Source organism: Saccopteryx bilineata, chromosome 11, assembly GCF_036850765.1.
Source record: "Saccopteryx bilineata isolate mSacBil1 chromosome 11, mSacBil1_pri_phased_curated, whole genome shotgun sequence".
NCBI lineage: Eukaryota > Metazoa > Chordata > Mammalia > Chiroptera > Emballonuridae > Saccopteryx > Saccopteryx bilineata.
In genome coordinates this window covers 66638477-66650754 of record NC_089500.1, presented here as the reverse complement: position 1 = coordinate 66650754, position 12278 = coordinate 66638477, and the positions used below count along the sequence as shown (strand labels likewise).

The 12278-nt window shown below is 40.2% G+C and overlaps 1 protein-coding gene across 1 annotated transcript in view; it reads left to right on the top strand.

Moving 5' to 3' along the window:
- SYCP1 (synaptonemal complex protein 1) overlaps positions 1 to 12278 on the top strand; it is an 84757-nt gene that overhangs the window by 57547 nt on the left and 14932 nt on the right. Inside the window, exons 28-29 of the mRNA XM_066246802.1 lie at positions 5288 to 5347; positions 8466 to 8645. Of these exons, the coding sequence (XP_066102899.1) occupies positions 5288 to 5347; positions 8466 to 8645 (240 nt within the window). The remainder of the gene's footprint in view (positions 1 to 5287; positions 5348 to 8465; positions 8646 to 12278) is intronic.

Sequence of the window (12278 nt, the reverse complement as noted above, 5' to 3'; positions counted from 1 at the left end):
GAGATACTGAAGTCCCCTATTATCATTGTAGTTTTTTCTGTTTCTCCCTTCAGATACATTAGTATTTGTTTAATATATTTAGGTGTTCTGCTCTTAGGTGCAAATATATTTATAATTGTTATATTTTCTTCCTGAATTGACTCCTTTAACATTATATAATGATCTTCTTTATCTCTTGTTACAGCTTTTGATTTAAAGTTTATTTTGGCCCTGGCCGGTTGGCTCAGTGGTAGAGCGTCGGCCTGGCGTGCAGAGGTCCCGGGTTCGATTCCCAGCCAGGGCACACAGGAGAAGCGCCCATCTGCTTCTCCACCCCTCCCCCTCTCCTTCCTCTCTGTCTCTCTCTTCCCCTCCCGCAGCCAAGGCTCCGTTGGAGCAAAGATGGCCCGGGCGCTGGGGATGGCTCCTTGGCCACTGCCCCAGGCGCTAGAGTGGCTCTGGTTGCAACAGAGTGACGCCCCAGAGGGGCAGAGCGTCGCCCCCTGGTGGGCATGCCGGGTGGATCCCAGTCGGGCACATGCGGGAGTCTGTCTGACTGTCTCCCTGTTTCCAGCTTCAGAAAAATATTTTTTTCAAAAAAAAGAAAAAATTAAAGTTTATTTTGTCTGATATATGTATAGCTATTCCTATTCTCTTTTGGTTTCCATGTGTATGGCATATCTTTTTTCATCCCTTCACTTTCTGAGTATGAATGTCTTTAAGATTAGGTGAGTCTCTTGTAGGCAGCATATCTTTGGATCACGTTTATATATCTACTTAGCTACTCTGTGTATTTTTCTTGGAGAATTTAGTTCATTTATATTTAAAGTAATTATTGTTAGGTAAAGAGTTACTAATGCCATCTATTACTTTCTGGCTGTTTTTCTGGTAGTTCTAAACATCATCCAGTCATTGGTGGTTGATAGTATATGTAATGAGAACATTACTTTTATATTGGCTTACTGCTAGCTTCTTTCATGGTGAAGTGGGTTCGCTGGTTAGGAGCAACTCTGTGGGAGAGAGATACCACAGTATACACAAGACATTCAGTGAGGAAAGATATTGACATAGGATTTATGGGCAGTCAAGGCAAATTTTCCTAAAATTCTGTGCATTGGAACTTTCCTTTCTCTGAGAACTTTAAGGCTTCTTTGGACTGTAACACTTCTGTTTTCTAGATGATTGGCATATTAAAGACATACTACACGTCGGCCTAGTGTGCAGAGGACCCGGGTTCGATTCCCGGCCAGGGCACACAGGAGAAGCGCCCATTTGCTTCTCCACCCCTCCGCCGCGCTTTCCTCTCTGTCTCTCTCTTCCCCTCCTGCAGCCAAGGCTCCATTGGAGCAAAGATGGCCCGGGCGCTGGGGATGGCTCTGTGGCCTCTGCCTCAGGCGCTAGAGTGGCTCTGGTCGCAACATGGCGACGCCCAGGATGGGCAGAGCATCACCCCTTGGTGGGCAGAGCGTAGCCCCTGGTGGGCGTGCCGGGTGGATCCCGGTCGGGCGCATGCGGGAGTCTGTCTGACTGTCTCTCCCTGTTTCCAGTTCAGAAAAATGAAAAAAAAAAAAAAAAAAAGACATACTACATATTCTTTCCTGTGGACCAGGTTTCTTTTTCTTTCTCTTCCTCTACCCCTTCCCCTTCCTCCTCCTCCTCCTCCTCCTCCTCCTTTTGTTTTTTTTTGTTGTTGTTGTTGTTGGGTTTTTTTGTATTTTTCTGAAGCTGGAAACGGGGAGAGACAGACAGACTCCCGCATGCGCCCGACTGGGATCCACCCGGCACGCCCACCAGGGGCAACGCTCTGCCCCTCCGGGGCGTCGCTCTGCTGTGACCAGAGCCACTCTAGCGCCTGGGGCAGAGGCCAAGGAGCCATCCCCAGTGCCCAGGGCCATCTCTGCTCCAATGGAGCCTCAGCTGCGGGAGGGGAAGAGAGAGACAGAGAGGAAGGAGAGGGGGAGGGGTGGAGAAGCAGATAGGCGCCTCTCCTGTGTGCCCTGGCCGAAATCGAACCCGGGACCTCTGCACACCAGGCCGATGCTCTACCACTGAGCCAACCGGCCAGGGTCCTCCTTTGTTTTTTACTAAATACACACACTCTAATCTCCAGGAAAAGTGGTGTATTATTTCTTATGTATTTTTTACTTTTCTGTACTTTCTTTTTATCCTTCATCTCTATTAATCTCATCTTAAAAGTTCATTATTCAAGATCAACACACAGAGAAAAAGTGAATCTGTCTCAGCCCATAATATTTGGGATCTTTTTGCAGCTCTTTACAGTTTGTTTGTTACCTGTGTGTATTCCTTACTTTATAATCTGGTCCATTCACTTTATTTTTATATTCATATTTTTAAAAGATTTACTCAAGATTCCATAGATCAGGGGTCAGGAACCTATGGCTCGCAAGCCAGCTGTGGCTCTTTTGATGGCTGCATCTGGCTCGCAGACAAATCTTTAATAAAAAAAATAATGTTAAAAATATAAAACATTCTCATGTATTACAATCCATTCATTTCCTACCGCTCATGTTCATGGTTGCGGGTGGCTGGAGCCAATCACAACTGTCCTCTGGGACAACAACAAATTTTTATTGGATAATGTGTAACATACACATGTCATTGTGAGGTCAGGAAGAAAACTCCCCTCCTTTTAATCAAGTAGTCAGCTAGCTAATTGCAGAAACCCTTTTGACAAAGAAGGCTAAAAGAAAAAAAGATGAGGAGTATCGTACTTTACAGCAGGAATGGACAGAGGAATTCGCCTTTGTGAAGAGAGCAGGTTCTGCAGTGTGTCTAATATGCAATGATAAAGTTGCATTGATGAAACGGTCAAATATAAAGTGTCACTTCACCAGACGCCATACTACATTTGCATTGAAATATCCAGCGGGGGACAGCAGTAAGAAAGCATGTCAAGAGCTACTGTGCAGAGTGCAAGCTAGTCAGCAGCAACTCCGTGTTTGGACCCAACAAGGTGACTGGAATTCGGCTAGCTTTACTGGTACTTTAGCAATTGTGAGAAACAGAAAGCCATTCACAGATGGGGAGTATGCCAAAACAGTCATGCTTGATGTTGCCAATGAACTTTTTGACCACTTTTCGGATAAAGACAAGATAATCAAACGAATAAGACATGCTTTTGTTGGCAAGAACTGTTCACGATCATACCATCATGATGGCAAATCAAATTGAGGCAACACAAGTGAAGGACATAAATGCAGCACCATTCTTTTCTCTCGCTTTGGATGAGTCAACAGACTAAGCCATTTATCCCAGTTCAGCGTGATTGCAAGGTATGCTGTTGGTGATACACTACGTGAGGAAAGTCTTGCTGTTTTGCCTATGAAAGAGACAACAAGAGGGGAGGATTTATTCAAGTCTTTCACTGAGTTCACTAAAGAAAAAAATCTACCGATGGATAAACTTATTTCCGTGTGTATTGATGGTGCTTCGTGCATAGTGGGGAAAAACAGAGGATTCATAGCGCTTCTTTGTGAACATGAAAAGAGACCCATCCTAAATTTTCACTGCATCCTACATCAGGAGGCGCTTTGTGCTCAGATGTGTGGCGAGCAGCTTGGTGAGGTGATGTCACTGGTCATTTGGGTGGTCAACTTTATTGTTGCTCGAGCTTTAAATGATCACCAGTTTAAAACACTGCTGGATGAAGTTGGGAATAATTATCCTGGTCTGCTTCTGCAAAGCCACGTGCGTTGGTTGTCAAGAGGGAAGGTGCTCAGCTGTTTCGCGGCTTGTCTGAGTGAAATCCAGACTTTTCTTGAAATGAAAAACGTCATGCATCCTGAGTTAGCTAACACTGAGTGGCGCCTGAAGTTCTACTATCTCGTGGACATGACTGAATATCTGAACCAGCTCAATGTGAAAATGCAAGGCATTGGAAATACAGTCTTATCCCTTCAACAAGCAGTGTTTGCATTTGAAAACAAGCTGGAACTCTTCATCCCGGACATTGAAACAGGTTGTTTACTACACTTTGAAAAACTGGGAGAGTTTAAAGATGCATGCACAGCAAGCGACCCTGCTCAACATCTTGATCTCCAGCAGCTAATGGGCTTCACATCTAATCTCCTGCAGTCATTCAAAGCATGCTTTGGAGAATTTCGTGAGCGCACTCGTCTTTTTAAGTTCATCACCCATCCACACGAGTGTGCAGTGGACAACGCCAACCTGAGTTACATCCCTGGTGTCTCCGTCAGAGATTTTGAGCTACAAGCTGCTGACCTGAAGGCCTCAGATGTGGGTGAATAAGTTCAAGTCACTGAATGAAGATTTGGAAGACTTGCACGACAGCAAGCAGAGTTGGCGAGCAAACACAAGTGGGGAGAAATGAAAAAACTTCAACCCGCGGACAAGCTGATTGTCAAAACTTAGAATGCGCTTGCGTGTGAGTATTGCTGTACTGACAATGTTTGGCTCTACGTATGCATGTAAGCAGTCTTTCTCACATCTAAAGAACATTAAGACCAACCTATGATCATGTTTAATGGATGGAAGTCTCAACGCCTATATGAAGCTTAACTTCACCATGTATCAACCAGACTACAAAGCCATCAGCAAAACCATGCAGCACCAGAAGTCGCATTAATGGTAATTTATTCATCATTGGTTAGCAACAGCATAACAACGTTATTAAAAAGAATTCAGAGACTTAATGTACTTTAAAAGTGTTGGTCTTACATAAAATGCACACATTTACTTGTATTTAGTGTTAAACATATGTATGACTCTCATGGAATTACATTTTAAAATATGTGGCATTCATGGCTCTCTCAGCCAAAAAGGTTCCCGACCTCTGCCATACAGATCAAAATTTGGGAAAAAAAGATATTCAAAACCAAATAACATTTCTGTAGAAAAGAACTAAGTTTTTCTCTTTTTTTATTAATTTTAATGGGGTGACATTAATAAATCAGGGTACACATGTTCAAAGAAAACATCTCCAGGTTATCTTGTCATTCAATTATGTTGCATACCTGTCACCCAAAGTCAAATTGCCCTCCGTCACCTTCTATCCGGTTTTCTTTGTGCCCTTCTCCTCCCCCCTCTCCTTCTCTCTCCTCCCTCCCCCACTCTGGTAACCACCACACTCTTGTCCACGTCTCTTAGTCTTGTTTTATGTCCCACCTATGTATGGAATCATTTTTCTGTTTCTTAAAATTTACCTTATAAAATTTATGGGTCAGTATTTTTTCTTGTTTATACTTAGGAAAGATTTTGATAATAGGAACATTCATTTGTGATAAAAGTAATAACTACATTATATGTACTTGATACTCATTTTTAATAGGAAAACCTCAAAAGAGAGGCAGAAGAAAACACAGTTACTCTCAAAGAAAAAAGTGACAAGGTAAGAGTTTTATATAATTTAGTTTTTTTATAGCCAATTCATTTTATAAATATCTACTTAGAATTTTTTTTGTTCAAATATAGTAAAAGAACATTGAAAATATATCACACAATTTTGTTTCCTAAATTGTTTATTGCTATTTATTAATTCAAAAGCATTGGCTTAAGAGTTTAAAGCAGTTTTCATTTGGAGACTTCGAGATTTCAATCTTTTGTATTTTTATTATATAAGATATTAAATTAGCCTGACCAGGTGGTGGTGCAGTGGATAGAGCGTCGGACTGGGATGCGGAAGGACCCAGGTTCGAGACCCCGAGGTCGCCAGCTTGAGCGCGGGCTCACCTGGCTTGAGCGCGGGCTCACCTGGCTTGAGCAAAGAGCTCAGCAGCTTGGACACAAGGTCCCTGGCTCCAGCAGGGGGTTGCTCAGTCTGCTGAAGGCCCGAGGTCAAGGCACATGTGAGAAAGCAATTAATGAACAACTAAGAAGTCGCAGCGCGCAACGAGAAACTGATGATTGATGCTTCTCATCTCTCTCCGTTCCTGTCTGTCTGTCCCTGTCTATCTCTGCCTCTGTAAAAAAAAAAAAAGAAAAAAGAAAAAAAAGATATTAAATTAGGTACTGCTGTGTTTTTTGAGAACTTTCCAATGTTAGAGGCAAAATATTTTCATTAAAAATTCTAGAGATTATGTCTAATTTTGGGTTTTAAAGGGTTAAATAAATGACATCCTATTTTTCTCACTTAAATCTGAACCAATTAAGACAATGAAAATAAAAATATCTTAATATTGGAGAATGTAGTTTATATTTGAAGGCATAGGTACTTCTTAATCCTGAATTCCCAAATTAGACAAGTTTGGGATTGTCTAATTTAGGATTAATCCCAAGACCTGGACTGGGACAAGTCTATCCACTTAAAAATAGCCTGCTCTTGTAAAACATATGGCATGAAGGAGAACAGAATGTGTGATTCTCAAGAGGAGAAGTAGGGTCAGGGTTGAACTATATTTCTCAGTCTCTCCTTCCAAATTCACCAATCCCATTAAGTTATTGTTCTTTCCCTAAAGTAACAGAGAGAGGTTAGGAATGTTATCCTAGTGTTGCTCCCTGCACATGGAAGGAAGCACCAGCTGTGTGGAAGAAGCATACCCTTCAGCTTCTAACCCATTGTGGAAGAATTCTAACTGCAAGTTTTAGTTTAAATGATTCACTTTTCTTTGTACACAGTGATGTCCCTACAGAAGTTGCTCTTGACTACAAACTGAAAATGACAAAGTAATTGAGAACAGTTTAGTTTCTAGGTATAGACAGTGCTATAATATTGTTATATTTGGGTTCAAAGAAAGAGAAGAAGAAATGTTGTACCTGTGAGTAAATATTGAGTGCTTCATATGTTCCAAATCCTGTGGTAGGCACTTGAAAATATTATATTTGGAGAAATTATTGTCATAATTAAAATTAGCCAGCAGGATTAGATGTAGTCTAAGGGAAGTGTCTGATAAAGATAAATAAATTGTTTAAACTGTAATATCTATTTCTAAATATGGGATGTATTCATGTTATAAAGATATATATTCCATATTGTTATAGAGGGTTTATTTTTCCATTGATTTGAGGGGGAGAGAGATACAGAGGGGAGAGAGGGAGAGGGAGGGAGAGAGAGAGAGAGAGAGAGAGAGAGAGGGAGAGAAGCACCAACTTGTTCCATTTAGTTGTGTATTCATTGATTGCATGCCCTGGTTGGGGTTCGAGCCCACAAATTTGGCATGGCTGGACAACGTTCTATCCATTAAACAACCTGGTCAGGGTGTTATAGAGTTGTTTTGACTTGTGTAATTCCAACAATATATGTCTGTTATTTATATCTGTTATTAAGTAAATTTGTAAATGCCTTATATTATATCTGGGAGTCTGGATCTATCTTGCAAATAATGAGAAAATGGTCAAAGAAATGAAATAATTTAAATAGGTTTTTACTTTTTATACTTTATTCAAAAATTATTGAAATACCACAGGCCTTTATATTATGAAATCGTTAGATTTATCAAACATATCTGAGTCTGGGCAAGTTACTTAACTTCTTCATGGCTCAGTATCTTATCTATAAAGGGACAATAATAGTACCTTTTCCCTGAAGTTGTTATGAGGATTAAATGAGTTTATATATGTAAAGAATTTAAAATAGTGCTTAGCACATAGGAAACACCATATAAGTGTTTGTTTAAAAAGCACAACAGAGAAAATAATTAATGTTCTATATATAAGCATCACTGGAAGTTTAACATTTCGAATTTTCTTTTAGGCTATGAGGCTACAGGGAAATGTTAATTCTCAGACATGGCCACACGGTGGTGTAGTTGCCATTCTCAGTCCTAAATCCATGAAAGCAGTTACATATATTTTGGAGACTCCTGATAAATCCAGAGAGTAGAATTAATTTGTTTTCATCAAAATTGTGTTATCAATTATGATGTAGAAATATTTAGAAAAAAGGATGCAGAAATGAAACTCTGAAAAAATGCTACTAAAATGCTACATGCTAGAAGAAGGATGATGAAGTGAGATCACTAGGACCGGGCAAGAAACCTACAAATCACCATATTATCACCTTGATTATATAAATGGATAAAGTTAAGCCTAAAGATACTAAGTGAAAAAAAAAAAAAGATACTAAGTGATTTACTTAAAATCACTCAGCCAGGTAGTAAAAGATCCTGGAGAAAAAAGTATACTTGACAGCTAGTCCAATGTTTTTTATAGCACTTGTGGTCATGTCATAATCCTGGCCCCTCCTAATTTGAACAATGAATCTATTTATACTGCAGATTAAGGCATTGTGCCATCAGGAATAGAGATTTTTCTTTATAGAATCCTCAGGTTTTTGTCAGAGAGTTGAGATATCTTGTTTTCATAGCAACTCTCTGAAGACAGAGACAGTTACCATTTTCATCTTAAATAGTAAAATAAAGTGACAAAATTAATTAATTATGTATTTTATTCAAAGGTATCTAATCAATAATAAATTTGGGGGTAATTGCAGTGTTATTTCTACTAGTTGCTACACTTTAATTAAAATGACATTTAATGATGATTTTATTCCCTTCTGTTCTCCAATGTAGAAAACACAGACATCTTTTTTGGAAACACTTGAAACTAGTTATTGGAAATTTGATTCTAAAGCAGCTCCTTTACAAAATATATCTCAAAACTTTACATCAGCTGATCACGGCAAATCCAAAAATAAAAAAGACTACTTGTGGACATCTGCCAAAAGTACTTTATCTACACCACTACCAAAGGTTGGTTGATAAAATTTCAAAAGAAGTAGTAGTTTATTTTTTAATTAAAAAAGGCAATTCTGGTTTTATATACAGTGGTCCTTTGTTATCGCGGGGTTAGGTTCCAGAGCCCCCTTGATAGGCGAAAATCCGTGAAGTAGCGACCTTATATTTATTTTATTATTTATATTTATTTTAAGGCTTTATAAATCCTCCACACATTCTTTTTTTTTTTTTTTTTTTTTTTTCATTTTTCTGAAGCTGGAAACAGGGAGAGACAGTCAGACAGACTCCCGCATGCGCCCGACCGGGATCCACCCGGCACGCCCACCAGGGGCGGTGCTCTGCCCATCCTGGGCGTCGCCATATTGCGACCAGAGCCACTCTAGCGCCTGAGGCAGAGGCCACAGAGCCATGCCCAGCGCCCGGGCCATCTCTGCTCCAATGGAGCCTTGGCTGCGGGAGGGGAAGAGAGAGACAGAGAGGAAAGCGCAGCGGAGGGGTGGAGAAGCAAATGGGCGCTTCTCCTGTGTGCCCTGGCCGGGAATCGAACCCAGGTCCTCCGCACGCTAGGCCGACGCTCTACCGCTGAGCCAACCGGCCAGGGCCACACATTCTTATAAACCTTTCCCACACTGTTACTAACCTTTCCCACACTCTTATAAACACTTCCTATGTGTTTTCCATATGTACAAGTCTTTGTCTACTCATCTGTCATACGCTACGTATTTTATTTTGATTTAGTACTTTTAATATGTTTTAATTAATATTGTTAATATTTTTATATTGTTTTCCATTTTTAGGCTAGAAAATGCTTATTTTACCACAAAAAAAAATTAAAATAATAAATATATAAAAATACCTTTATACTGCAAAATCCCGTGATATGAAAAATCTGTGGTACAAAATTAGATATGTACAATTTAAAAATCTGCGATACAGTGAGACCACGAAAAGTGAACCACAACATGGTGAGGGATGACTGTACCATATATCTAGATCAGACATAAATGTAAAATTGATTTCTTCCAAGTTTAAATTTTTTGTGATACCAGCATGAAATGGTTTTGTTTTGTTTTTCTGTCACTCTCCACAGCTTAATGGCATCTTGATCAGAGTCCATAGCCTTCTAGCACTCACCAATACATAGGTCCCTCCTGGGGAAATCTGGGTCTGACTTGACATTTTCTAGTATCCCTTTGCTATTTGTTACACATCATCTTTTTTTTTTTTTTTAATTTTTCTGAAGTGAGAAGTAGGGAGGCAGAGAAACAGACTCCCACATGCACCCGACCGGGATCCACCCAGCAAGTCCACTACAGGGCGATGCTCTGCCCATCTAGTGCATTGCTCTGTTGCAACTGGAGCCATTCTAGCACCTGAGACAGAGGTCATGGAGCCACCCTCAGTGCCTGGGCCAACTTTGCTCCAATGGAGCCTTGGCTGCCGGAGGGGAAGAGAGAGAAAGAGAAAAGAGAGAGGGAAAGGTGAAGAAGCAGATGGATGCTTCTCCTGTGTGCCCTGACCCGGAATCAAACTCAGGACTTCCACACTCCAGGCCTTCACTCTACCACTGAGCCAACTTGGCCAGGGCCAGTTACACATCATTCTTGGTGCTGGGTTCTTTACTGAGCAGTCAGTCCTCACGGGGCAAGTGCTATTATTAGCTAAGTAGCTCAATTCTAGCTGTTTCCACATGTTCACTTAAATTTATGAGAATTCATTCAACCTTTTCATGATAAATGGCAGTGTAGAATGCCTTACTTCAGACCCATCTGTCCCTAATTTCTTTTTACTCTGCTCAGCCAGACGCAGAGACAGATAAACAATTTTTTTGCCTACGTTTATATCTTAACTAGAGAATGAGATGCCAATCTCCCCTTCTTGAAGGCACACCTAATCTTTATAAGACTGCTCTTAGTTATTTCCTCACATGTTTTGGGAACTGAGGGGAAAGTATCTTTACCTGTCTCTACCCCTCTAAGCTAAAATTTCATGCCTTCCCCTCCTACTTTCCTCAAAATAACTGGGAAGAAGAGAGTTGTTTGGTGATTATAAGGCTTGCTTTTACCATCATTTAATAAGCCTCAGAGAAGGATCTGGCCTTAATTATAAAATGTGGGTTACTAGCACCTTCCCCCTCAGGTTTGTGCCCCAGCTGACAATTCCAGAGAAAAAGAAGGAGTCCCACTCACATCCTGTGATACATACATTATCCAACTCATGAAAATTATGAAAATTAATCTACATAGTTTAGAAGGCTTTTATATAAAGTTCTCTTGTATTTACTACATTATTCAGAATATAAAGGGATCTCCATTAAAGACTGACCTTACTTAAAAAAAAACCTTATAATTGAAATATTGATATATGCAAGATGAATGCACAGATCTTAATTATACAATTGATGAATTCTTACAAACCAAATATAACCTTATAATCATCACTCAGATTAAAACATGGAATATTACAGTATTATAACCTCAGAAGAGTTTGTTATTCCCTTTCCTCCTTCAAGGCCAACTACTGTCCTAACTTCTTTTGCTTGTCAGTACTCTTAATTACATGATTATAGTTATACAATTTCTACTATTCAATATTTTATATAAAACCAGTTACAATATACACAATTTTCAAATGCAGCAATACATATCAAACCACATAGGCGTGAAAAGTTTACACACCATTATGAAGCTAGCTTAAGAATACCTTCAGGAGGCCCTGGCCGGTTGGCTCAGCGGTAGAGCGTCGGCCTAGCGTGCGGGGGACCCAGGCAGGGCACATAGGAGAAGCGCCCATTTGCTTCTCCACCACCCCCCCTCCTTCCTCTCTGTCTATCTCTTCCCCTCCCGCAGTCAAGGCTCCATTGGAGCAAAGATGGCCCGGGCGCTGGGGATGGCTCCTTGGCCTCTGCCCCAGGCGCTAGAGTGGCTCTGGTCGCGGCAGAGCATCGCCCCCTGGTGGGCAGAGCGCTGCCCCTGGTGGGCGTGCCGGGTGGATCCCGGTCGGGCGCATGCGGGAGTCTGACTGTCTCTCCCCATTTCCAGCTTCAGAAAAATACAAAAAAAAAAAAAAAAAACCTTCAGGAAAATAAACATTTAGCCAGTCCTTTCAGCTCTATAAAATATGATTAGAAATATACTTTAAAATATAATTTAAAAAATCTAAACCATGATAGTAGGCAATTAAGGAGGTAGTTTCCTACACAGTTCCAACTTCTAATATTAGATGTACTACCTGTTTTTGCATTTTCTATAAGTAGAACTATATTCTTTTTGCCTTGGCTTTTTTAACTTAATATACTTGTGGGTTCATTCATATTGTTGCTTTATTTTTATTTCTCTATAGTATTTTATTGTGTGTCTGCACTACAGTTTATCTATTATATAGTTAAAAGACATTTGGGTAGTTTCCAAATTGCGCTTTATGTATAGTGTTGCTATAAATTTCTACTACTTAACATGTATATATTCTAGTACTTAGCATGTAGGTTGGATATATTCCTAGGAGTGAAATTGCTAGGGTATATAGGCTTACCCATAATACCTTCCATCTTAATAGATACTGCCTGAGCTGTTTTTACTCTGATACAAAATGTGTGTGTTGTGTTTTTCCCTACACTCCAGTTCTCCAATTCTCCAGACACTACTGGGT